Source organism: Geotrypetes seraphini, chromosome 10 (genome assembly GCF_902459505.1).
Source record: "Geotrypetes seraphini chromosome 10, aGeoSer1.1, whole genome shotgun sequence".
NCBI classification, from domain to species: Eukaryota; Metazoa; Chordata; class Amphibia; order Gymnophiona; family Dermophiidae; genus Geotrypetes; species Geotrypetes seraphini.
Window position 1 is genome coordinate 135628022 of NC_047093.1, and position 27717 is coordinate 135655738.

The 27717-nt window shown below is 43.6% G+C and overlaps 1 protein-coding gene across 1 annotated transcript; it reads left to right on the forward strand.

The window, feature by feature from the left end:
• Positions 1 to 6553: 6553 nt before the first annotated feature.
• On the forward strand, positions 6554 to 26825 carry LOC117368619 (vomeronasal type-2 receptor 26-like). The gene is made up of 6 exons (XM_033962348.1): positions 6554 to 6765; positions 8018 to 8306; positions 8673 to 9494; positions 14074 to 14301; positions 17375 to 17501; positions 25921 to 26825. Exons 1-6 carry the CDS (start codon positions 6554 to 6556, stop codon positions 26823 to 26825), a joined length of 2583 nt encoding a protein of 860 aa, XP_033818239.1.
• Positions 26826 to 27717: the final 892 nt, after the last annotated feature.

The following is a 27717-nucleotide window of genomic DNA, read 5'->3' on the forward strand; positions in this document are numbered from 1 at the left end:
CTATTCCTCACAGACTGGAGTTAAATGTAATTTCCAGTATCACTTAGACAATGGTTTCTGATTAACCCTAACTATCTGTGTTAGACCATGCAGCTGGGCTTACTGTATATCTTAAGCACAGACATTAACACCTCTTTGTGCCTCTGGGTTGTATCAAAATCTTTTGTCACTTTATGCTTAGGCTGCTAGCCCATCTGCACTGACATACCCTAAGGTCAGATATGAATGATATGATGTCCCATAGGCCTTTGCTGACATTGGTAAGGCCACCAGAAAATACTGACAGCTAAGGCTGGGCTGACATCTTTGTTTTTCAGGACTCAGGCAAAGCGCAGAAATTTGGGACAGAAACTACCTTATAGCCACTTGCAGAGCTTGCCAAGTTGCCACTCTACGACGAAAATGATAGGAGGCTTGTGCCAGAAGACATATGAAGAGAGATTGGAAGCCCTGAATATATTTTCCCTAGAGGAAAGGAGAGACAGGGGAGATATGATTCAGATGTTCAAATACTTGAAGAGTATTAATGTAGAACAAAATCTTTTCCAGAGAAAGGAAAATGGTAAAACCAGAGGACATAATTTGAGGTTGAGGGGTGGTAGATTCAAAGGCAATGTTCGGAAATTCTACTTTACAGAGAGGGTGGTGGATGCCTGGAACGTGCTCCCGAGAGAGGTGGTGGAGAGTAAAACTGTGACTGAGTTCAAAGAAGCGTGGGATGAACACAGAGGATCTAGAATCAGAAAATAATATTAAAAATTGAACTAAGGCCAGTACTGGGCAGACTTGCACGGTCTGTGTCTGTATATGGCCATTTGGTGGAGGATGGGCTGGGGAGGGCTTCAATGGCTGGAAGAGTGTAGATGGGCTGGAGTAGGCTTTAACAGAGATTTCGACAGTTGGAACCGAACAGTACCGGGTAGAGCTTTGGATTCTTGCCCAGAAATAGCTAAGAAGAAAAAAAATTAAAAAAAATTTAAATTGAATCAGGTTGGGCAGACTGGATGGCCTTTCTGGGTTCCCTTTTGAGGGGTGGAGGAGGTCTGGCTGTCAGTTCCTTGGCCAGCTGACCCTGCAGGGAAGTGGTACCATTCTCTCATTTCCAGCTTGCCAGATGACTTGGTGTCTCCCAGCCACTCACTTTTTTGCATATTTGCAGGCCCACCTGCCTCCCACAATAAATTGGCGGTGTGGTATAATATGGGACGGGAACGGTGCCCTATACCATTTTTCTCTGCCTTGATGCATTTTTGGGAGACCATTCTGGGAGAGGGGGGTCTCAGATCCGGATCTCGCCCTTAGCTTTTCCTTGGCAGCTTCCTCGGGATCTAATGCAGACCTCCAGGAGCTTCAATACAAACTACTTCACAATTCTTACGTTAGTAGATGCAGGGGTAAGCAGATGGGCTTATGGGATGATGATAGTTGCCTTAAGTGTAAGACTGGCCGGGGATCCCTACTACATCACTTCTTGGAATGCGCTTCCCTTTTTGGAATGGGTGCTTGCAGCGTTAGGGACGGTGGTATAGCATCCATGTGAGTGGTCCTATAGGATCATTTTGTTGGGTCTGACCTTTGAATTGGAACAGCAGGGCTGAGTGCTGTTTTCTCATGGTGGGCATCTTATTGGCGAAAAAAGCTATATTACAACTGTGGATGGCTGAAGAACCGCCGGTCTTGCAACTGTGGACATGGTGGGGTGGGAGTGTCTTCGTTGTTTACAGCAGGGACCCTCGCTCACTGCTTATGCTCCTCTTTGGAAACAGTTTAGAATCCTACGCACTGTCTACTCCATAGCTTCTTGGGGGGAGGAGAGGTAGGGGGCCTGGGTAGGTGGGGCATGAGGAGATGGTGGGAGGAGGAGAGGGCGGAGGTGGAAAATGTAAAATCGTTTAACTTGAAGCAGATGTTTATAGAATTGTGCTATCCATGCTCCATTGGTGTTCTTGACACATTTGTTTCTGTACTCATTGCTGCATATGTACCGTATTTGTTATTACATGCTTGTACGTTGTTTCAAGTTGACTTAAATAAAGTTTTTAAAAAGAAAAAAATTACAACTGGGAACCTCACTCACTTCGAAACTGTCTCCCACGATGACATATCCAAGATACTAGACCTGGGCCCCTGTCCACCATGTCTCCTAGCGGCAGTGAAAGACACCTTTGTAGACTCCAGCCTTCCTCTCATCAACACCTCTCTACAAATAGACGTATATTGCCCACAAACTGGAAGTCAGTGGTCAGGCCAATCTTGAAAAAACCCACACTCGGCCCTAATGTGTCCCCCACGCTGACTGTCCTAAGTGACAGCACATGTTAATTAAGCTAACTGTAGGGCATATGGAGGGGCATAATCAAAATAAATGTCTAAGTCCATTTTAGACCTAGGGCATTAGTCACCAAAAGTCATCAGCATCCAAAGTCCATTCTAAAAAAATACATCCACCCAATTTTTTTTTTTTTTCCCCAAAAAAATCGTCTACTGTTTGATCATCCAGACCGTTAGTATATCTTTCTTTATACTACATTCTCATTCAAAAAATTGTCCAAGTCCCAAGTGCCAGTAAAGTGACATCTGACATGGCAACAGAGTAGTGGGGCACCTTACCGGGCACTGATGTAAACTTCACAAAAAGGTTCCACATATACATCTCACTACAACTCCCTTGCAGGTCATGGTGAGCCGTTATGGCTGCTGGTAGCACCTATATGGTAGTACAATAGTTTTGGGGGTTTTTTTTGGGTGGACTCACATTTTCCATCATGAATGCAGTGGTTAGAGTGGCTTATGGGCCTAGGTCCTCCTCTCTATGGTTCACTAGGCCACCCCCAGACTACTTAAGCCACCTCTGTGCAGCTCTACTAGACTTTCCTATGCCAGGTGCTGATGTTCTGGAGGCAGGTATGTATGTTTTTATTCTGATTTTTATGGTGGTGTGTGTGTGGGGGGTGGTGTCAGTGATCACTGGGGGAGTGTGTGTGGGTCTGTACTTTTTGTCTGCAGTGGTTATCTGGTCACTTTGGATAACCAAGGCAAGACAGATCCTAGGTTGCATTCGCAGGGGTTTCGTCAGCCGTAAGCCGGAAGTCATTATGCCATTGTACAGATCCATGGTGAGGCCCCACCTGGAATACTGTGTGCAATTCTGGAGACCACATTATCGCAAAGATGTGCTGAGATTGGAGTCGGTTCAGAGACTGGCCACCCGGATGGTCTCGGGACTCAAAGATCTCCCGTACGAAGAGAGGTTAGACAAACTGCGGCTATACTCGCTTGAGGAGCGCAGAGAGAGGGGGGACATGATCGAGACGTTCAAGTATCTCACGGGCCGCATCGTAGCGGAAGAAGATATCTTCTTTTTCAAGGGACCCACGGCAACAAGAGGGCATCCGTGGAAAATCAGAGGCGGGAAACTACGAGGTGACACCAGGAAATTCTTTTTCACTGAAAGGGTGGTTGATCGCTGGAATAGTCTTCCACTGCAGGTGATTGAGGCCAGCAGCGTGCCTGATTTTAAGGCCAAATGGGATCGACACGTGGGCTCTATTCACTAGGCAAAGGTAGGGGAGGGTCATTAGGTTGGGCAGACTAGATGGGCCGTGGCCCTTATCTGCCGTCTATTTCTATGTTTCTATGTAACCTCTGGGCACTTAGACCTGTTTTTGATCACCTAAGTCACAACGTATATGCTCCGTTCAGACAGCCTCATAAAACTTTCAATTATCCCTTCAGTACGACTAAGTCTAGGTTGGCCCATGTCCCACCCACATCACGCCCTAACCACTCCTTCAAAAATGCCCCTTTCAGCTCTGGGTGCACAGCAGGATTCAGAGGCCTAAAAAGGCTCTGGATACGTCTAAAGCCCCGTTTCGATTATCGCTACTTGGATGACCTGCCTTTTAGGTCGTCCAAGTGCCAACTTGGGCGGGTTTTTAGACGTATTTCTGTTTTGATTATGAGCCCCATATTTTATAAATGGCACTGTAAATTAGACTGCAGTAGGTGCCCTACCGCGGCCTTACATAATTGTTTTAAATGGCTTTAATGGATACAGTAATTAACTGTGTTGTTTAAAACAGATTCAAAGTTCATTTTTAAAAAAGTAGGCGCCAGGAGCATCTACAGTGTAGGCGCCAGTAATGGGTCTACAGCTGGGCACCTAATATGAGACTTAGATGGGATTCGCTACATTTCAGGCGTCTAAGTTTTTTCTGTGGTATTGTTAGCCATGATCCTGTTAATGGCATCTAAGTGTGACTGGTGTGGCCGGCGTGTGTTTCTGCTGATGCTGCCGATTGAGGCACCGTTTACAGAATCCAGACCATAGTGCGTCGTTTGTGTAAAACTCAGTGGGCTGTTGGGCAACTCTAAAAGGGGCGTGGTAAGGGGAGGGGCATGGGTGGGTCAGGGGCATTCCCAAAATTCTGGCACCAGGGTTATAGAATAAAATCACGGATGAGCCCAACCGCTATTGGTTATGTGCCAGTCTTTACATCAGGTTTCAGCAAGCGTATGCCCTTCTGTCCAAAGTTGGGCCTGGCAGTCCGGGCAAGGACTACAAAGGTTGCTTCGTGCTCTTTACAGAATTGGTGCTTGGCACCAGGGCAGGATTAATTCGTTGAGAGCCCCTAGGTACACAAGTACACTGGGCCCCCTGACCCTCCCCCACCCACCATGCGCCTAGGCAGAAACAGGAAACTGTGTCAGAGGGAAGCTTTGGGCAAGCAGCATCACTTGTACAATTACAGTTCCCGTTGCCTTTCTTACCTGCGTTGCTTGCTTGTCTTACTTTCCGTCGATCGGAGGCGCTGCGTTGCCGATCGATGCTGGAGGGGCCATCACCGTTTGGAAAAAACAATGTTGATGCCCTCCTTCATTGGGCCCCCCCTGACCTTTTCGGGCCATAGGCACGTGCCTACTAGGCCTATTCGTTAATCCTGCCGTGCTTGGCACAGATCTTCCTGGGGATTAACTTTGGGCTTCTTACTTTTATTTGTGCGGAGAGTACATGAGAATTGCCCAACCGCTATCGGTTATGTGCCAGCCTTTACCTCAGGTTACAGCAAGCGTAAGCCCTTCTGTCCAAAGTTGGGCCTGTCAGTCCGGGCAAGGACTACAAAGGTTGCTTCGTGCTCTTTACAGAACTGGTGCTTGGCACCAGGGCAGGATTAATTTGTCGAGGGCCCCTAGGTACACATGTGCACTGGGCCCCCTGCCCCGCCCCACTCCACCATGCGTCAGAGGGAAGTTTTGGGCAAGCAGCATCACTTGCACAATTATAGTTCCCGTTGCCTTTCTTACCTGCCAACAACTTACAGTACCAACATATAGGTGGCACCTGTAGGCATAAGGGCTGTTGGTACAGTCGGGTATACTAGGTTTTGGGTGAGCTTTGGAGGGGCCACCATACAATATAAGGAGTTTATGGTGAGATGTATACCTGGGACCTTTTATGTGAAGTTCACTGCAGTGCCCTCTAGAGTGCGCTACTACTCTGCTGGGATGTCTGTGTGGCCAGTCTGCTAAGAATGCTGGTTCCTCCCATCGTCCAATGGCAGATCAAAAATGCCCCTCCTCGTGTGGGAAGTAGTGTGTGCTAACTGTAAACTGTAAATAGCCCAATCACATTCTCTTCCCATAACTCACCCAGTTCCACCCCCAAACACAGCTTGGAGTTTACTCACAAATTAAAGTATGGTATGAATTCCCTATACCTATACACTGATATACAGGACACCAAGGGCTCCTTTTATCACACCGCACTAACGGGCTTAACGCGTGTGACTTTTCATCATGCGTTAACCCCCACACTGGCCAAAAACAACCGTCTGCTCAAGAGGAGGCGGTAGTGGTTAGCACGGCTGGCGGTTTAGCGTGCGGTATTACGCCCGTTAAACCGCTAGCATGGCTTGATAAAAGGAGCCCCAAATGACTCTAAGGCTGAAGATATTTTTCTGTATATATTGGCCTCTTCCCTGTCCTGCAGGTGATTCTATATCTGGCAGATTCTGATTCAAAGGCATATGGTTTTTTACTAAACTTTATTTTTTGTTGATTATAAACCAAATCCACAATTCCTCTGACTGGTATGATTATACTTCTTACCAAGCACTCCTTTCAAATTAACATTTGTCTTACATTTAATGAAGGCAACACTTCTGTACGGTCATATTTATAAAAATAACTTATATTTAATATTAATTGCACGGAGCAGGGACAACATCCCTTGAGCCTGAACCTTTCAGGAGTAGAGTCCTATAAAGATCACAGGGTATGTCCACATAGCTGCTGGATACTTTCTCCGATAAGAGTCCACATCAGTATCAGCAGACGATTTCTGTGGTCATCTGAAATGTGAATTGTATCCTTCGAAGGGTCTTCTTGTGTCCAGTCTGAAATTGCTTGATTCGCATGTTACCTTCGAAGAATGTGAATCTTTTAAACTCATTATACAGAGATTCAAAAGGATGAAGGTCACAAAGATCTTGACAGTATCCTCCAGTGCGCCAATAAACTAACCATGAGGAGCAGCTGTTTCTCACCTTGAAAGATGGAAGCTCATCCTCTTCTGATTCTATTAATACTTTACGCTGATATCTGGAAGACCATCAAGTGTCGATGTTTACCACTATCTATAGTTGCCTTAGATGGTGGCTCCTACTATAGCCATGGGGACATTATAATTGGGGGATTCATTCAAGAGTTAGGTGCTAAACTAACTAAACCCTCTGACAGCATTATCATGCAATTTGAAATGAATGAGTAAGTATCATTGTGGCTTTCCTCCTGTCTGAGACACCCTTTTGAGTTTCATTGTGACTGATGTAGCTTGAACATGAGTGATGAATCTTTTGTGTTTGTATTTTCTTGGAAGGTTACATTTTCCTCTCTCTATTCTATGAGATGTTACAGACTTTGAAATTATATTTCTGGATTGAATGTCCCAATTCAATCTGTTGAATATTTGTGCCGGTTTAATAGCTAAACAGATGAGAAAACTGTAGCAAGTGATTTCTTACCAGCCATATATATGTTGCTAATGTTTTATCATATTTTGGAAATTTTATTTGTAGATTTATATTTCTGAAGTTTAGCAATTTTTAAACAAATGAACATGCCCCTTGCTTGTCCTCTCCAAAAATGTCCTCTGCCCAGTTAAAAAGTACTTCTAGCGTTAAGGGATCCCCAAGGGTTTGCTTTGACCTGTCAAGAAAATCACAGCCATGCAAGCATCCTTCTTGTAGTTTTCTAGGTAAGGAGGGCTTTGGAACCAGGTGGGGAGCTGTGGGCTGCACAAGAGGTCCCCACAGGCCACCAACATCTCACAGGTCTTGCAATGAAGAATAGTGGCACAGACTATAGAAGTCCTTCAGGAACCATTCTTAAGTTCCAGCTATTGAAGTTTCCATCAAAGCTCACTCAAGCATGTGCAAACCATTTTGTTATTTAAAGAATACAGATCATAAAAGTCTGCCCTGTACTGTCTTCACATTCCACTTACTGGAGTTTCCATCGAAGCCTTCTTCATCCCATCTTAAAGTGCATTGCCATATAGAGGGACACAGACCGTGAAAGTCTGCCTAGTACCAGCATTAATTCTTCACAGTCAGAATCACCACCTAAGCACAACTAGACACATCAAACACACATGCAACCATTAAAGTTTTGGTTTTATACCATTCATTTTTCTACTGTATTACTAGGAAGAGTGTTGGATGTGGTCTTATAATTTCCTGCTCTTTCCAGAAAGTAGGAATGTCCCCTGTGACTTTTGATGTGGGGCTGGGGTATACTTGCAGATACATGGATACAGTACACACTCACATCTATGCCATCTCTGAAACAAGTGAATAATTTTGGCAGATTTTAAGTGCTATTAGGCTATTTTTGAAAGCTTGTTTTATATAGTTATATGAGCATCTCTGTCGCATTTATAGATATAAAATAGGTGCATTTTTGCAAATATTTCTAGGTGCCCTGTTATAATAAAATGATCCTCTTCATGTTATTATAGGTATTTTCCAGAAAATAGCTTTAACTTCTTGGCCTTCCTGTTTGCAGTGGAGGAAATTAACAACAGCTCCGAGCTCTTACCCAACATCACACTGGGGCTCCACATTAAAGGGCATTTGAGGGTTATAAGCAGTATCATTACTGCGGCCTTAAATATTTTAATAGGTCAGATCTCGATCATAAATTTCAAGTGCAATTCATCTCAACCAGTGGCTGCCATCATTGAAAACTTTTCAGCTGAGGAATCATATCGATTCTATGACATGTTCCAGATATACCACTACCCACAGGTCAGAGAGATTCTTAATCTTACTTTGAGGCCCATTTTTAAAAGAGAAAATAACCCGAAATGTGACATAAAACGTCCATGGGAGTCTGGTCAGGATACCAAAGGCCTCTCCCAGGGCATCCCAGGATGTACCAGCAAGGAGGCCTAAGACTCTGATTGGCCTAAGTGCCTATGGCACATCCTATGGTAGGGTCCTTAGGTATCTGGACCAATCAGATCCTTAAGCCCCTTCCCAGTACATCCCAGCCATTTTGGAAGAGGTAGACATGCCAGACAGAATCAGCTCCTGAGTGCTCTCGAAGTCTCTGATTTATGTAATTTAAACAATGACAAAGATGGTGATGTGTTCATTATTTTTTCACAACAGATCACGTACACCTCACAGAGTCTTTATATGAGTGACACCAATAGGTTTCCTTATTTCTACCGGACTGTCCCCAATGAGTTGCACCTCTGTGCTGGGATAGGTAAGCTACTGAAGCATTTCGGCTGGAACTGGGTCAATATCATATCACCCAATGATGACCGCAGTGTGAAGGTTGTTCAGATCCTGAGAGAAGGGATTGAGCGGAGTAGTGGCTGCATCGCATTCCATGAAACCTTCCCACACCACGGTGGAATCCCAAATAAGCAAATAGAGAAAATCCTGGCACTAATTAAAGAATCATCTGCTGTGAACATTCTATACTTGAATGAAAACTATGCATTTGCAATGTATGAGACATTCAGATTTTATTCTCTGCTGATACCTGGCAAGGTTATCATTACCATAGATCAGATAGAAATAAATAGAGACACTTCAATTCAGTTTCAAATGAAGAACAACACCTTGATCTTCAAAATACATAGGAGTGATATGCCAAACTTTTTAAAATTTATCCGTGAGATGGAGCCTATCTGGCTTACAAATGATGCCTACTATGGTTTGAATTGGTGGTTGGGCCTGTGTGATGGCCAATGTCCAAAGAATATCAAAAGACAATGCAACTTTACAAAGGTATTCACCCCTGAGGAAAAATATATGTTCAGCTCTCACTGTCACACCGAATACTTTGGGAGCAGCTACGGTGTGTACAATGCGGTATATGCCGTGGCACATGCACTGCATGACATGATCATGTCTGGCTCAGGAAATGACACCACACGGACTAGAGAAAATAGGGAAGTTTTGGATTATTTGCCATGGAAGGTAACTTTAATATTTGTTATTGAAATACTTTATTCAACAGAAAAAGAGTAGTATTCTTTGGCATAGTGTGAAGGGGAAGCTTTCACTGAAGCAGGAGAGGGGTGTTGTAGAGGCCGTACGACCACACAGATTCTCAGTCCTCACCATCTCCTTGGATCTCACAGCAGCTTTATACACAGTCAACAACAAACTGCTCTTAACAGACTTCATTCCTCCAGAACTTCAGCTAATGCTTTAGACTGGTTGTTTTCTTATTTTCTGGATCGCAAATATCAAGCAAGTTTTAATAACACCATATCCACTCCCATCCCTCAAAAATACAGCATTCCAAAAGGTTTCATTCTTTCTTCATTACTCGTCAATGTTTTCCTAGCCCCTTTGCTAATGTTGCCCAATCCATAGGATTCGCCTTATTTGCTTATGCAAATGACATTCACATCCCCTTGATCCCAAAACAATATATGACATCCAAGCAATTAATCTCATACTGACTAAAATCAGCTCCTGGCTTTCACCAAAATATGCTAGAACTGAATGTCATAAATATGAAATGTATACTATTCCCTGCTTCTGATAATGAAGTTCTACCACTGCCCATCATCATAGACTCTGCAACAGTCCAGATAGATACCAAGATTAAAATATTAAGAATAATCTTAGATCAAAAACCTAAACTTTCATGCACAAATCAGTTCCATCATTCATAAGAATATAAGAGTTGCCACTGCTGGGTCAGACCAGTGGTCCATCATGCCCAGCAGTCTGCTCACGTGTTGGCCCTCTGGTCAAAGACCAGCGCCCTAGCTGAGAATAGCCCTACCAGCGTATGTCCTTATTTAGCAGGAACTTGTCTAACTTTGCCTTGAATCCCTGGAGGGTGTTTTTCTCTTTAACAGACTCCAGAAAAGCGTTCCGGTCTTCTACCACTCTCTGGGTGAAGAAGAACTTTCTTACATTTGTGCGAAATCTATCCCCTTTCAACTTTACAGAGTTCCTTCTTATTCTCTTAACCTTGGAGAGGGTGAACAACCTGTCTTTATCTACTATGTCTATTCCCTTTAGTACCTTGAATGTTTCGATCATGTCCCCTCTCAATCTCTTCTGTTCGAGGGAGAAGAGGCACAGTTTCTCTAATCTTTTGCTGTACAGTAGCTTTTCCAACCCCTTAACCATCTTCATCGCTCTTCTCTGGACCCTTTCGAGTAGTACCGTGTCCTTCTTCATGTACGGTGACCAGTGCTGTACTCAGTACTCCAGGTGAGGGCACATCATGGCCTGGTACAGTGGCATGATAACCTTCTCCGATCTGTTCCTGATCCCCTTCATTATCATTCTTAGCATTCTGTTTGCCCTTTTTGACTCCTCTTCCATAAACATTCTTATTTATTCTTTAGTAATTTCCCATTTTGACTATTGTAATTCATTATACCAAGGAATAACCCAGAAAAAGATTTGCAGACTTCAAATTCAACAAAATACAGCAGTTAAACTTATCTACAACACAAAGAAATATGACCATGTAATCCCCCTTCTTTAGGATGCCTATTGGCTCCCCATATCATACCGCATCACCTTTAAAATTTTCCTTCTTACTCACAAAATTAAACAATCCAACACTCCAGCCTTCATTGACAAACTTCTGAATCCTTACTCACCAAGCATAACACTACGCTCCAACAATCAAGATCTTTTAGTAATTCCCTCTGCTCGTGAAATCTTTTACGATTCAACCAGAAAGGGCATTTTCTCTGTCACAGCCCCCACATTATGGAATGCCCTCCCTCTCCACATTAAGCTAGAACCTTCTTTACAAAACTTTAGATCCAAAATTAAAACTTTTCTATATAAAGATGCATTTAATGGTTAGGATTTCCTCCATTCCCTATCAAGGACAATCTCTCTGCAAAGAATAACAACTCAATACATACATTGAACCACAACCATGCCTCCATCCAACCTAATATGGATTCAGATCTCAACACAGCATGGAAATTCTACTAACTCTCACAGCCATCACCATTCAAATTCTAAGCAAAAGTCAACAAGCAATTCTACTCTAGTTTGACCTCTCTGCAGCCTTCAACTGCAAGGCTTATTATCTTCTCCTGTCAATACTCCTTTCTCCTTCCCTTCCCTACGCCTAATGCCCTGGCATCTCTCCCTCCCATGGTATAGAATCTCCTTTCCTTCCTTCCTTCCCCATTGTCTGGCATCTCTTTTTCCTCTCCTCTCCTCTCTCTTCCCTGGTCTTCATTCCCTCTCTCTCCCCAATTGGGAGCAGTATTTCTCTACCCCTCCCCTCTACCCCTCCCTCTCTCTCTCTTTGTCACCACCCCCCTCACTCCATCAACAGAGTAGCATTCACAACTCATGGCTTTTGCTGGCTTTCAGCCTTCCTCTGTGCTGGGTCCTGCCTGTTTCCACAAAGTCATGACCCAGTAGAGAGGAAGCCCAACACTGGCAGAGTAGTGAATTTTTAATACTGCCACTGCCGGAAAACGTTCATGAAACTGTCCCTTGGAGTACCCCCTTATAAGCTTCACCTAGGACAGACTGCCCCCCCCCACCCACCTTGGTACACCACTGCCTTAGACTTGGCATGTCCAACATTTTGCAATTAATCACAAAATTTAACAAATATTTTCTACTATCCTCTATTTAATTATGCCTTTTTGAATTTCATCACCATTTTTTGTCTCCGCCACATTGGTCACCTTACATTACTTCTGGCTTATCAATCCACTACCTGTATTTAAATCCTGCAGTTTTATGGGTTTTCCGGCTCAGGAAAATGTCTGATTTTAGATTAATACTTTTCAAGTTTTAAACATCTATTTAATATCTCCCCTATCCCTCCTTTCCTCTAGAGTATATATATTCAGGTCTTCCAATCTCTTCTCATACATCTTTTGGTGTAAATCCTATATCATTTTCACCACTTAAGTCTTTTTAATTCCTTAGCAAGATGTGGCCTCCAAAACTAAACACAATACTTCAAATGGGGCCTCACCAATGACTTGTACAGAGGCATCAGCACCTCCATTTTTCTGCTGGTTTTACTTTTCTCTATGAGGCCTAGCACTCTTCTAGCTGTAACCACTGCCTTGTCACACTGTTTGGTTGCCCTGAGATCCTCAGACACTATCATCCCAAAGTCCCTCACCCTACCTGTACACATCAGCTTCTCACCTTCTAGCACAAATGGCTCTCTTGAATTTGAACTCCACAAGTGCATCACTCTGCACTTCTTTGCATCAAACTTTAAGTGCAAAATATTAGACTATTCTTCTAAATTTGCAAATCACTTTTCATAATGCAAAATATAGACAGCAGAATTGACTGGGCGGCGATTAGCAACAGCACGGAGGTAAGGAGAGCAGCAGCAGCAGATGGGGGGGGAGGGTTTAAATCAGGTGCTGGAGTAAGGCTTTTTTTTTTTTTGCGTGGCAGGGAGGGACAGGAAACGATCGCCTGTCCCGTTGTTCCCGCGTACAGCTTCGGGACGCTGTGCCTGAAAACAGGACAGGGGTCTAAAAACAGGACGGTCCCGTTCAAAATGGAATGTATGGTCACCTTACCCATGGTCCAACATTTTGCTCCCTCTCTTTTCTGTTTTTCTTCCTCCCGTCCCCCCTTGAGGCTGAACAATGAAATGGCCACAGGCCTAAAATTTCTCACTACCTCCCTTCCATCCCCAGATCCAACTTCTCTCCCTTTCTCTTTCCAATTGCCTCCCAACTCATCTCTCCCCCTGCCTGCCAACCTCTCCCAGGTCTACCATTTCTCCCTTTCTCTTTCTGGTGTTCCATGCAAGCCAAAACCATTATCACTACTCTCATAAAGTCATCTTTAGTGCTGATGGAGCCCTAATTGCCAAAGCATCTCACATGGAAATTACTTTTCCTACTTACAACTCAGTCAGGATGTGTAAGCCTTGGTTATCTTGGTTATCTAACTGATCCAAAATACCTGGCTCCCTTACTGCAGTCGTCCGCGGGTGGCGTTGGTTCCTCGTGTGCGATTCGCGACTGGTTTGGAAGCCTTCTCTCTGACGTCGTGATGTCAGAAGGAACATTTCTGACAGGGCCGCGGATCGTGCGCGGGGAGCCAACACAGCCCGCGGACGACTGCAGCAAGGGAGCCAGTTATTTTGGATGAGTTTTAAGGAGCCAGCCAGAAAATTACCTGCTGGAGGGAGGCACAGAAGGGAGGGAGGGAGGAAGAAGCTGGGCTGCACAAGCCGCATTCTCTATCAGAGCCACACTCAAGTGACTAAAGAGCCTCGGTTTGCCAACCACTGATCTAGTGTATGTCCTTTATCTAGTTCTTTGGTCATCCTGTCAACAAAATCAATTAGATTCATTTGGCAGGATTTTTCTTTGGTAAAGCCATGTTGCCCCAAATCATGCAACCCTTTGGATTCTAGAAATAGAACTATTCTCCCTTCCAATAGTTGCGTTGGATAATGGACTTATTGGACCTACAGAAATGGTTTTGAAATTTGTTCTCTCTATAATTATAAAGAAAATAAACTGTTTTGTAACTTGATATTAATGAAAATTTATACCTCACTCTTTAGCTCCATCGTTATCTGAGGAACCTCCACTTTAAGAATGGAATGGGGGAAGAGATGTACATGGATGAGAAAGGAGACCTCATCACTGGATACAGTATTTTAAATTTGATCTTTTTACCTGATGGGAGATGGAAATATGACATTGTTGGAAATTATAACCCTTCCGCTCCCCCAGGGCAGGATTTCACTATTAATGAGAAGGCAATCGCGTGGGAGAGTTCATTCAATCAGGTCAGATTTAAGTGGTTTTAGAGCAGGGGTCTCAAAGTCCCTCCTTGAGAGTCGCAATCCAGTCGGGTTTTCAGGATTTCCCCAATAAATATGCATGAGATCTATGTGCATACATTGCTTTCAATGCATATTCATTGGGGAAATCCTGAAAACCCGACTGGATTGCGGCCCTCAAGGAGTGACTTTGAGATCCATGTTTTAGAAGCAGTGGTTCCCAACCCTGTCCTGGAGGAACACCAGGCCAATCGGGTTTTCAGGCTAGCCCTAATGAATATGCATGAGAGAGATTTGCATATGATGGAAGTGATAGGCATGCAAATTTGCTTCATGCATATTCATTAGGGCTAGCCTGAAAACCCAATTGGCCTGGTGTTCCTCCAGGACAGGGTTGGGAATCACTGTTTTAGAGCATGATGAGAAGTGCTGATCAAAACAGGTATCATGAAACTTGTCATAAAATGGTCAAAGGAATGGTTGCCAATCATTGGCTGCTCAGGTAAACTGTATATGTTTTGTGTATTCTGACCTAGTGGCCAAAAGACTATGGAGGGAATGACTAACAAATACACTTCCCCCTCCGAATCCGTGGATTCGGTTATTCCCGATTTTTTTTTTTTTTTAGGGGAAAAAAAGAAAAGATTTGTTTCCGAACTTCTCCGCCTCTCTCCCGCCTTCCCCCTGGCATTCCGGCCTTATCTGGTGGTCTAACGTGGCTTTCGGGGCAGGAGCGATCTTCCTATGCTTCTGCCCTGTGCAGATTGCCAATAGGAAATGGCTGCCGTGAGCTCCCGTAGTAGTCTCGAGAGAATAAGGGAGCTCACGGCAGCCATTTCTTATTGGCGATCTGCATAGGGCAGAAGCATAGGAAGATCGCTCCTGCCCAAAAAGCCCGCTAGACCACCAGGTAAGGCTGGCATAAGCTGCCCAACCCAGAGAGGAACGATCTTCGCTCTGCCCAGCCCGGAGCGGGGAAAGGAGACCGAAGCACCCGCACTGGCCCCTGCAAACACACAACACGCACGGAAGGAGGCGATTGGAGGCGGAGAACACCAGGTAAGATCTGGGGATGGGTCAGAGCTGGCACAAAGTTATTCGCGATTTTTCACACTTCACGGTCCGGCTCTGCCGAGGGAAAAGTGTATGTTGCTTTACAAAACTGGTAGGGTTATGACTTAAATGCAGCTTTGAAAAACTGGGCCTTCAGTTTGAATTTGAATCCCGCTAGAGATAGAGTTTGATGTATTGAGTCAGGCAGGTTTTCCATGCATATTGCGCAGCAAGGCAGAAGGGATAAATTGGCAGTAGAGGAGAAGGGAGACTAACCCAACAAACAGTGGTCCTGAGATGGAGTATAAGAAGAAATATGAGAGGAGAGATAATGAGGAGCTACAGAGCAAATACACTTGTAGGTCAGTCAGTAAGAGGAGTTTGAACTGTATGCAGAAGTGGACAGGGAGACAATTATGTTACCTGAGGAGAGGAGAAACATGAGCATAATGACACTGGCAGAAAATGAGGTATGCAGCAGAATTCTAGACAGATGGAAGGGGAGAGAGATGGCTTAGCAGAAGACCTGAGAGAAGCAAATTGCAGTAATCTAGGAGATAAGTGATGAGAGTGTGAGTGAGGGTCTTGGCAGCTGTGTTCAGAAAGCAAAGTCCAGATTTTAGTGCCATTATATAGAAAGAAGTGACAAGTTTTGGTGGTCTGTTGGATATGAGAAGAGAAGGTGAGCGATCAGTCATAATTACCCCAAGGTTTTGAACGAATGAGACAGGGAGGATGAGAGCATTATTCACTGAAATAGAAAATGGAGGAAGTGGAGAAGTGGGTTTAGGAGGAAAGACCAGGAGTTCAATCTTGGTGTTGTTCAATTTTAGATGACGGTGAGCCATCCAGGTAGCAATGTCAGCCAGACAGGTTTGGACTTGGGCCTGGATTCCCGTAGGAATTATGGGCATAGAGGTAAGTCATTGGGAACCATTCTTTATGATAAGTCAGCCACTTGAGGGCTCATGGTCTGTTACCAGGGTAAAAAGGCACCCAATGAAATAATATGTGTAGGGTTACTAGATTTTAAGATGGACAAACCTGGATGCATGCCCCAGCCCCACCCCGTCTCCCACCTCTAGCCCCCACCTCCAAAAATCTACTTTTCTTTTTCTCGACACCCAGGCCATTTCTGGAGGGCCTCCAGCATGCATGAATACATGCGCCATCATCCACGCATGCTTGTCGAAGGCCCTCCAGATCCGGCTGGAGCTCAATGCTTTCCAAAACCTGGACAAACCTCTGGGTTTTGGAAAGTCTGTCCAGCAACCTGGACAATCCCCTAATAAGAGGACATGTCTGTGTTTTCCTAAATATGGGACCATTTCTAGTGCCTGCATAGTTCTTATGAGGAAGCAACTTCTGATTGATGAAAGCCATGGGGTATTCTTCTCCCTGTACTTCCTGGACCAGGACTATACTGAGGCCCACACTGGATGCATCAGTTTGCACCACAAATGTTAGACTGAAGTCAGAGCTAATTAAGACTGATTCGGAAAAAGGGGCACCCATCAAGCTTCAGAAGGCAGCATCTAACTGAGAAGACTAGCAAGCCTTATCCAGGGCCTTCTTTTGTAAAAGGTGAGTCATCAACAGCTCTGCCTTCTCACCAAAATCATTTATTGGATAACTCAACTATCCCTACCCCCACAAGCTTTGTCCCTTTCCTGTTCCCAAGAGTTCTGTCCCTGTCCCTACCCCACAAACTCTGTTCTCATTCCTACCCCGTCCCCATGAACTCAGTCTCTCCTGGCTGGTTAAATCATTTTGAATATTGTGTCCTTTGAGTCTATTGTCAATAAATTTTGCCACACATCTTTTATTCATGAAAACACTTGTGCTATTTTACAAGACCATTTCTAAGCATGGAAAATGCTGTTCCACATGGTCATTAAAAAAAATTATCCTCAAATATCCATTTCAGGTATTCAAAGAAAATGGGACTCAGAAAAGGAGCATTGCATCTTAGAAACAACCATTCAGTGTCAAATGAAGTAACCTAACTTGTTTTCTTAATCCTCAGACACCACCACAGCCCAGATGCAACCCACGATGCCATCCTGGTTTCAGGAAATTACCCAGGGAAGGAAAGCCCGTCTGCTGCTATGACTGTATTCGGTGTGCAGAGGGAGAGGTCTCCAACCAAACTGGTGGGCGATATTACATTACATTACATTACATTAGGGATTTCTATTCCGCCATTACCTTGCGGTTCAAGGCGGCTTACAAAAGATTTATAAACGGGGGTTACAATGGGAGAACAATTGGTTTAATAGAGTAGTAAAGAGTAGATCTTTTGACATTTCTCGGGTTGTTATGATTAAGGCGGCTTACAAAAGATTTATCAAAGGGGGTTACAATGGTAGCAAAATTGTCATTACTAGGGTATTAAAGAGTAGATCCTTTGTCATTTTTAGCGTTGTTAAGAGTAAGTGAAGTTAGGGTTGTTTCAGGAATTTCTTGAAAAGTATTGTTTTTATTTCTTTTTTGAATGTCTTGTATCCTGGGGTGGTCATCAAAAGGTTGGAGATCTGGTTGTCTAGCCTTGCGGCTTGAGTGGATAGGAGGCCGTCGTGTAGTTTAGATCGTTTTACTTCTTTGATCGGAGGGGGTATGAATGGGGAATGCGTTTTTCTGTGTCTGGTTGTGGGTGCTTGGATGAGGCGGTTGTTCAGGTAGGATGGGCTATCTCCGTTTAGGGTTTTAAATAACATGCAGTAGAATTTAAATTGTATTCTTTCTTGGATTGGTAGCCAATGTGAGTTGATGTAAGCTTCTGTGATATGGTCATGTTTTCTTAATGAGTAGATGAGTCTCAGAGCTGTATTTTGGATTGTTTGAAGTTGTTTGGTCATAGTAGCAGGGCATGGAAGGAAGAGGATGTTGCAGTAGTCCAGCAGTCCTAGGATTAAGGATTGTATCATGAAACACAAGGGGTGAACATAGATATGGGCTATTCATTATGGTGAAAACCCCCCAAACAAAGCCAGCAAAGAGTCTATAAACCAAGTGGGTAACTCTGTGAGGGAAAGGGCTTCAGAAAAACAAACCGTGCACAAAATCTGAAACCTAGCGTTTATATTGGTTTAGTTGTCATTCATTAGTCCTGAAAACACTTTTTTAAATTTTATTTTATTTTCTTCTGCATTTTGTGAAAATGTTTATTTTTCAATGTTTACTGGTTCAAATCTTTGAAATACCAAAACTAATTTTTATAAAACCAAATTAATCTCTAAACCTCAATTGATTTGAATGCTCCTATAGAAAATACACTTAGAGGGGCATAATCAAAAAATACGTCTAAGTCCATTTTGGGCCTAAGTTGATAGTCGCCCAAGTCGGACATGGAAAAAGTCCATTTTCGAAAAATACATCCAAAATGTGTTTTTTTTCAAAAATCTTCTAACTGTACATCCAGCCGTCAGATCATCCAGACCGCTAAGTCATCTATCTTTATACCCCATTTTCATCCAAAAATTTGTCTAGGTCAAAAACGCCTAGAAAAAGACCTTTTGGACGTGGGAGGGGTGAGCAAAGTGATGGACTGGACACCCAATCATTGCATCAGAGTAGTGGAATACCTTACAGGGCACTACTGTGACCTTCACAAAAAAGGGTGCCACATACACATCTCACCACAACAACCTTATAGGACATGGTAAACCCCCCAAAATATCCCCCAGAACCTACTAGCCCAATAGTCCTTATGGCTGCAGGTGCCACTTATATGGCAGTACATAAGGGTTTTGGGGGGTGCACATGTTTCATCATGCATGCAGTGATTAGAGTGGCTTATGGGCCAGGGTCCTCCTCTCCTTGGTTCACTAGCCCACTCCCAGACTACTTAAGCCAGCTCTGTGCAGCTCTACTAGACTTTCCTATGCTAGATTGCTAGGTGCTGATGTTCTGGCGGCAGATATGTGAGGTTTTTATTATGAATTTTATGGCGGTGGGGGAGGGGGGAGGTCAGTGATCACTGGGGGAGTGTGTAGGGGTCTGTACTTTGTCCCTGCAGTGGTTATCTGGTCACTTTAGATACCTTCTTGTGACTTAGACCTGGTTTTAGATGGCCTAAGTCACAACGTCCAAGTTCCGCCTAGACAGTGTTGTTAAACTTTCGGTTATACAAGCAGTACGACTAATGGCTCCTTTTACTAAGCCGTGCTGGCGGGGTTAGCGCGCGTGAACTTTTAATCACGCGTTAACTGCTGCGCTGGCCAAAAAACTACCGCCTGCTCAAGGTAGGCGTTAGTGGCCAGCGCGGCTGGCGATTTAACGCGCGCTATTATGCACGTTAAACCGCTAGCGTGGCTTAGTAAAAGGAGCCCTAAGTCTAGGACACCCCATGTCCCGCCCAAATCCCGCCCTCACAACTTCTCCTAAAACGCACATTTTAGCTCTAGGCGTACTACAGCACTGTGAAGGCCTAAGTCGTTTTTAGATACATCTAAAACCTGGTTCGATTATCGGCACTTGGACGACTTGTCTCACTGATCGTCTAAGTGCCGATTTAGGACGGTTTTTAGACATATTTTCGTTTCAATTATGAGCCCCTTAGGTTAAAGTATTCCCAATGGGTTCCTTCATCGGGGCTGGTATTAGGGCAGATTCCAAATTTCCAACTAAAACTTCCCATGAGCTCTTGTGAAATTTAAGTGACTACATGGCTCCTCCGTTTCAGCCGTATTAAGGGGTTTTGATCTTAGAAACTGTGATCGACTAGGATTTATTTAAATTTTCCATTTTTATTTATCCTGGGCATATTTAATTATGCTGTTTTCCTTCTCCTTTTTTCCCCGCCTCTGTTTACTTCTCCCACTACTCCTGCTCTTCCCCTCCTTTAGGCGATCCAAAGCTTATTTACTTATACCCATATATGGTTTCATGTCCTTCAGTTTGCTACTCTCTGTGTCCTCAAGCAGCTGCAAAGAATGTCTTATCTCCCTCTCCTTTCTATCCCAGTGAGCCAGAAAGTTCTTCCCCCCCCCCCCCCCCCTTTCCCCATCCTTCCTCTCACATACTGTTCCTGCATGCATCTGCAACAATTGACATCAGGGTATTGGAAAAAGTATTATAAGGCCTTCCCTTCTCATACTTCTCACACTCCTCTTTCTCTTCTTTCTTACTTCCATATTTACTATAATTTAGATTGTCAGCCCTTAGGGACAGGGAGGATGACCTCATTTTAATTTATTAGAAGTGTTAACCGCTTAATACTAATGCACAAGCAGAATAAATCAAATTTAATAAATCAAATCAAACCAAACCAATATAACCATTAGACTTCAGATTTGGTCTACTGCTTTGTTTTCTGAAGTTCTTTCCCCCACTTGTTGGTTTATGTACTCTTTTGCTGGCTTTGTTTTTCCACCGTTGTGTAGTTTTGCCAGTGGCCATTTTGGATTATCCAGTTATTCATTATGGTCACATTTCTATGAAATTATGTAGGGAATCCAATCTTCAGAAAATATGATTGATTATTCCACAGGCTGTTAAGAACATAAGAACATAAGAAATGCCTCTGCTGGGTCAGACCTGAGGTCCATCATGCCCAGAAGTCCGCTCAAGTGGCGGCCCAACAGGTCCAGGACCTGTGCAGTAATCCTCTATTTATACCCTTCAATCCCCTGAAACAGTCCTAGCCTCAATACTAAATCACCTATACGGCCTATTCAGCAAAGGAACAAGTGCTCTGATTTTACAACTAGACTTCAGCAGTGCTTTTGATCTCGTTGATCACGAAATAATGCTGCACTGCCTAGATGCAATAGGAATTACGGGAAGAGTAAGGAACTGGATACAGGGTTTCCTAACAAAGAGATCATACCGTGTGGTTAGTGGTGGGACATACTCAAACTTCTGGAGAAACCCCTCGGGAGTACCACAGGGTTCTCCACTATCACCTACACTATTCAATATTTACATATCATCCCTAGGACACTTATTGCAAAAGCTAAACTTGAACTACTACATATATGCAGATGACATTTCCATCTTAGTTCCAGTGAACAGCATAACAAACGAAACCTCAGAATACATTTCCCATATTATGAGCGAAATAGAACATTGGATAATCAACTTCAAACTGAAACTATACACAGAAAAAAACAAAAATCTTCCTTGCAAGCCCAACGGACAAAATTACCAAAACAGTGCTATATATAAAAAAACCACGACTAAAACACTAAAACAATAAAAATATTGGGAGTCACATTAGACACAAAATTGACAATGGCAGAACACACGAATATAGTGGTAAAAAAATGATTCCTGATATAATGGAAACTAAAGACCATCAAAAAATACTTTGACCCATTATTATTCAGATTACTAGTGCAATCAATAGCGCTCTCTACACTGGACTATTGCAATATCGTTTATATATACCCCCAAAAACAGCGTGGAAACTTAGAATTGTTCAAAACGCAGCGGTCCGTTTGATATTTGGATTGAAAAAAAGCGACCATGTTAGCCCCTACTACAGACTACTGCACTGGCTGCCAATGGAGGCACGAGTGATATTCAAGTTCTCTTGCATATGCTTCAAGCTAGTTTGGGGACTAGCTCCTACATACTTGCTATTTCACTTCGTATTATACAGCCTAAAAAGACAAACCAGAAACTGCAAGCTATTTGCATACCCAAGCATCACCGGCTGGAATCACTATGGGTTAAGCTATCCGGAGGAACTGGAGCAGACATAAAATTGGGTCTGTACTATCGCCCACCGGGACAAACGGAAGAAATCGACCAGGATCTGGAGGCTGAACTGGGGCAGGTATGCAAAAGCGGAAGTGTGGTGGTGATGGGGGACTTCAACTACCCGGGAATAGACTGGAGTATAGGGCACTCAAACTGCATGAGGGCGACCAAATTCCTGGAGGTCACGAGGGACTGTTTCATGGAACAACTGGTCATGGAACCAACACGGGGAGATGCCACTCTTGACCTAATCTTCACCGGACATGGGGGACCCGCTAAAGAGGTGGTGGTACTAGCCCCACTAGGAAACAGCGATCACAACACGATCCAGAACAGGCTAGAATTTAGATCATCAAAGGTGAAAAGATCTACGACAGCACTGAACTTCAAGAAAGGGAATTATGATGCCATGAGGAAAATGGTAGGAAAGAAACTCAACGACACCGCAAGGAAGATGGAGTCCATAGAAAAAGCCTGGACCTTACTCAAGGTCACGGTACACGAAGCACAAAACCTGTGCGTCCCCAAGTTCAGGAAAGGGTGCAAAAAAAATAGAACAAAAACCCAGTGTGGATAACAAATGCAGTGAAAAAGGCGATAAGTGACAAGAAGGCAACATTCAAAAATAGGAAAAAGGACAAATCAGAGGACAACCAAAAGGAGCACAATAAACACCAAAAGGAGTATCACCGAGTGGTTAGGAAAGCAAAAAGAGAATATGAAGAGAGACTGGCAGGGGAAGCAACAAACTTCAAATCATTCTTCAGGTATGTCAAGGGGAAGCAACCAGTAAGGGAGGAAGTGGGACCCTTGGATGATGGAGACAGAAAGGGAGTGGTAAAAGAGGAAAAGGAGATAGCTGACAGGCTAAATGAGTTCTTCACTTCAGTTTTCACGAAGGAGGACACAACCAACATTCCGGAACCCGAGGAGATCGTAAAAGGAGATCAGGATGAAAATCTGGTCCAACTAGAGGTGAGCAAAGTGGATGTCCTTAGGCAGATAGAAAGCTAAAGAGCGACAAATCGCCAGGTCCGGACGGCATTCACCAAGGGTACTCAAGGAACTAAGGAACGAAATAGCTGAGCCACTTAGACAAATATGCAACTTATCCTTAAAAACTGGAGAGATTCCGGAAGACTGGAAAATAGCAAATGTCACGCCCATCTTCAAGAAAGGCTCAAGGGGAGACCCAGGAAACTACAGGCCGGTGAGCTTGACCTCGGTCCCGGGAAAGATGATGGAAGCGCTGATTAAAGACTGCATCTGGGAACACATCGAAAACACTGGGCAGCTAAAGCCGAGCCAGCATGGCTTCTGCAAGGGCAGGTCATGCCTCACTAACTTATTATACTTCTTTGAGGGGGTAAGCAGCCAGGTGGATAAAGGGGAATCTATAGACATCATTTACCTTGACTTCCAAAAAGCCTTCGACAAGGTACCACATGAAAGACTGCTAAGGAAGCTATGGAACCACGGGGTGCAAGGGGAGGTCCACCGATGGATCAAAAACTGGCTGGCGGACAGGAAACAGAGGGTTGGAGTAAAGGGCCATTACTCAGACTGACAATGGGTCACGAGCGGAGTTCCGCAGGGGTTGGTGCTGGGACTGCTCCTGTTCAATATATTTATCAATGACCTGGAAGCAGGAACAAAATGTGAGGTTATTAAATTTGCGGATGACACTAAACTATACAGCAGGGTCAAAACCATGGAGGAATGCGAAGACTTCCAAAAAGATCTGATAAAACTGGAAGAGTGGGCCAAAAAGTGGCAAATGAGCTTCAACATAGGGAAATGCAAGGTCATGCATGTAGGGAAAAAGAACCCGATGTTCACTTACAAAATGGGGGGATCACCGCTAGGGGTGAGTAACCTTGAAAGAGACCTGGGAGTGATGTAGACACATCATTGAAGGCGTCGGCGCAGTGCACCACAGCCTCAAGGAAGGCGAACAGAATGTTGGGCATCATTAAGAAGGGTATCACGACCAGGACGAAGGAAGTAATCCTGCCACTGTATCGTGCAATGGTGCGCCCGCACCTGGAGTACTGTGTCCAGTACTGGCCGCCGTACCTCAAGAAGGACATGGCGGTACTTGAGAGAGTCCAGAGAAGAGCAACTAAGCTAATAAAGGGTATGGAAGACCTCTCATATACTGACAGACTGAAGAAGTTGGGGCTTTTCTCCCTGGAAAAGTGGAGACTTAGAGGAGACATGATAGAAACCTTCAAGATCAAGAAGGGCATAGAAAGAGTAGACAGGGACAGATTTTTCAAATTATGGGGAACCACAAGTACAAGGGGGCACTCAGAGAAATTGAAAGGGGAAAGGTTTAGAACAACGCCAGGAAGTTCTTTTTCACTCAGAGGGTGGTGGATACATGGAACGCGCTACCGGAGGATGTGATAAGCAGAAACACGCTACAGGGCTTCAAAGAGGGTCTGGACAGGTACCTGGAGGACAAAGGGATTGAGGGGTACAGATAGGAGTAGAGGTAGGTAATAGGGATAGGATTAGAGGATTAGAGGCAGTTACAAAATTAGTCAGGGACACTGTTCAGGCAATTAGGCCTGATGGGCCGTCGCGGGAGCGGACCGCTGGGCAGGATGGACCTCTGGTCTGACTCAGCGGAGGCAACGTCTTATGTTCTTATTTCTGGATAGAACTTTTATGTACCAAGCAAACAAACAACACTGGCTAGACAACTACATTAATGAAGCTAGACTGACCTATGACGCTTTTAGAAAAGTCATAAAAATTGTCTTATTCGACAGATATATCACCCAAACAGTAATTACACCAAACACATGTTCCATTGCTTTTTCCATATGTCTCCTCTGAAATTCTAAACAAACTGTATATTGTAATTCGCTGCATTTCTTTTAAGTTTCTACTTACTATAATTTCACTGACTATTCTACATATTGTAACTCGCTGATTGTCCAGCTCTCTTCATTGTAAACCGCCTAGAAGTCGCAAAATTATGGCGTATAGAAGAATAAAGTTATTATTATTATTATTTCAACTTTTCCGAATGCCCTCTTGTTCTTTTATTTTTCGAAAGTTTGAAGAATCTGTCCCTCTCTACTCTCTCTATGCCCTTCATGATCTGGTAAGTCTCTATCATATTCCCTCTAAGTCTCCTCTTCTCCAGGGAAAAGAGTCCCAGTTTTCCCAATCTCTCAGCGTATGAAAGGTTTTCCAAACCTTTTATCAGACGTGTCGCTCTCCTCTGAACCCTCTCGAGTAACGCCATATCCTTCTTGAATATTGGCATGTAATGGAGCCTCGGGACAATCCAGTAAGTGCTAGGGAACCACGATGAATGAGAAGATGGTCTAAGATATCATCAATGGCTATAAGGGAGGGGAGGGGTATCTGGAATCTCATTAATAAATGAGAGAAGAGTTTGGAATCTAATCAGTGGAATGGAAGGGGGTAGGATTCAGATTGGGGAAAAGTGATTGTACTTTTATACGCAGGTGAGGCTGGACTCATTTAAAGTACTGGTCTTTGACCTGAGGGCCACCACATGAGCGGACTGCTGGGCGGGATGGACCACTGGTCTGACCCAGCAGCGGCATTTCTTATGTTCTTATACAGTGGGTTCTGTTAAGTATTTGCTGGAAGTGTGAGTCTACATAATGTCTGTTCTTAAATGCAGCCATTTTATTTGATGCCATGAAAGTTAGAGTATGATAAAATGCCACATGTGAACTATCTACCCATACCGGTAACATGAAAATTAGAGTGTTCCATCTTGGCTGAATGTTGACATTTCAGGGCTTGGGATATTTAAGTGCACTTTAGTAAAGAGATCCCATGGTATTTGTGAGATAATCAGACAATAATCTTCCTTCTCAGATATGGACATCTGTACAACATGCCCAGAGGATCAATGGCCCAATCAGAAGAGAGATGCCTGTATTCCAAAGGTGATAATCTTCCTGTCATATGAAGAGCCTCTAGGGATAGCTTTGACTTCAATCAGCCTTTTCTTCCTTCTGGTCACTGTTGTCATCCTGGGAATCTTTATTTATTACCGAGACACTCCTATAGTGAGAGCCAACAACCGAGATCTCAGTTACATTTTCCTCATCTCCCTCATGCTCTGCTTCCTTTGCTCATTGCTATTCATTGGGCATCCTGAGGATGTTACCTGCATTCTCAGACAGACTACCTTTGGGATTATTTTCTCTGTCACTCTGTCTTCCATACTAGCAAAAACAATCACTGTGGTCATGGCCTTTCATGCCACCAAGCCTGGAAGCAAGCTCCGGAAATGGATGGGTTCCAAGGTTTCTAATTCTATCGTCCTTTCCTGTTCCCTTATTCAAATAGTTCTGTGTCTTGCCTGGTTGTTCACTGCTCCCCCTTTTGCATATCTTAATATGAGATCAGAAATTGGAACAATACTAATTGAATGTAATGAAGGGTCAGTAATTGCATTTTACTGTAATCTGGGTTATCTGGGATTTCTGGCTGGCATCAGCTTCATCATAGCTTTTCTAGCAAGAAATCTACCTGACAGTTTCAATGAGGCCAAGTACATCACCTTCAGCATGCTGGTCTTCTGCAGCGTCTGGATCTCCTTCATCCCAACATATTTGAGCACCAAGGGCAAGTACATGGTGGCGGTTGAGATATTTGCTATTTTGGCCTCCAGCACTGGACTGTTGGGTTGTATCTTTTTCCCTAAATGCTATATTATTCTGCTGAGGCCTGAAAAGAACAGCAAGAAGATCCTAACAAAAAACATAATGACTTAAAGGCCTAGAAATGATAGTAGTAACATTTTCTTTTAAAGAAAGAACAATAAATCCTATAATAAAGAAGTATCGTGTTACTGTCATATGTGATTCTCTCACCAAGATATATATCAAGCTCAATATATATCTCAAACTCCTCCTCACCTCTAATGTATAATCCCTAGCTCCTCAGAAGTACCACCTGGGCTCAAAAGCTTTCACAGCCCTAGGCTTTATGTACTACCTCCTCACTGGAGCCGTTATCAATTTTTACTCACAAACTTTATTTTTAAATTTTTATTTAACAAATCTTCTAGCATATTTCAAGGGTACTTAGCTTTTAATTGTGGTCTTCTTTTGAGGGAAATAGGAGCCAACATGTTTCATCCACAGAAGGATTTTCAAGGCTTATCATTCCTTAGCAAGCTTTACACCGACATATGATCACTGAATCAACATGATAAGCCATGAAAACCCTTCTGTGGGTGAAACATGTTGGCTCCTATTTCCCTCAAAAGAAGACCACGTTCTTGGTGTCTCTTCTTGGTGTAAAACATAGTAAAGTTTTCCTGCTTAAAAAAGGCCTGGGTTTCTAGTGTTCTTTGTCTGGGTTGTCATGAAACCTCATAGCTTAAGTATTAACAGATGGTCCTGACATTCCAATGCTGGGTATAGAAGAAAGTGAATATAATTTCTATTTAAGTATTGAATGGTTAATGAATGTTTTGGGGCCCCGAATGTATGAGAGAATGTGAGTGATTATGAATATGAATGTATATTAAACATGAGAATTGATTTTGAAAACAGTATTTTTATATATTTTAAACCTGAAGTAAACCTGAGAAGTAACACATCTGCAGTTTGACCAATCTGACCTTTCAGGTAGCCTACCATAGAAACTTGTTAAGGGTGG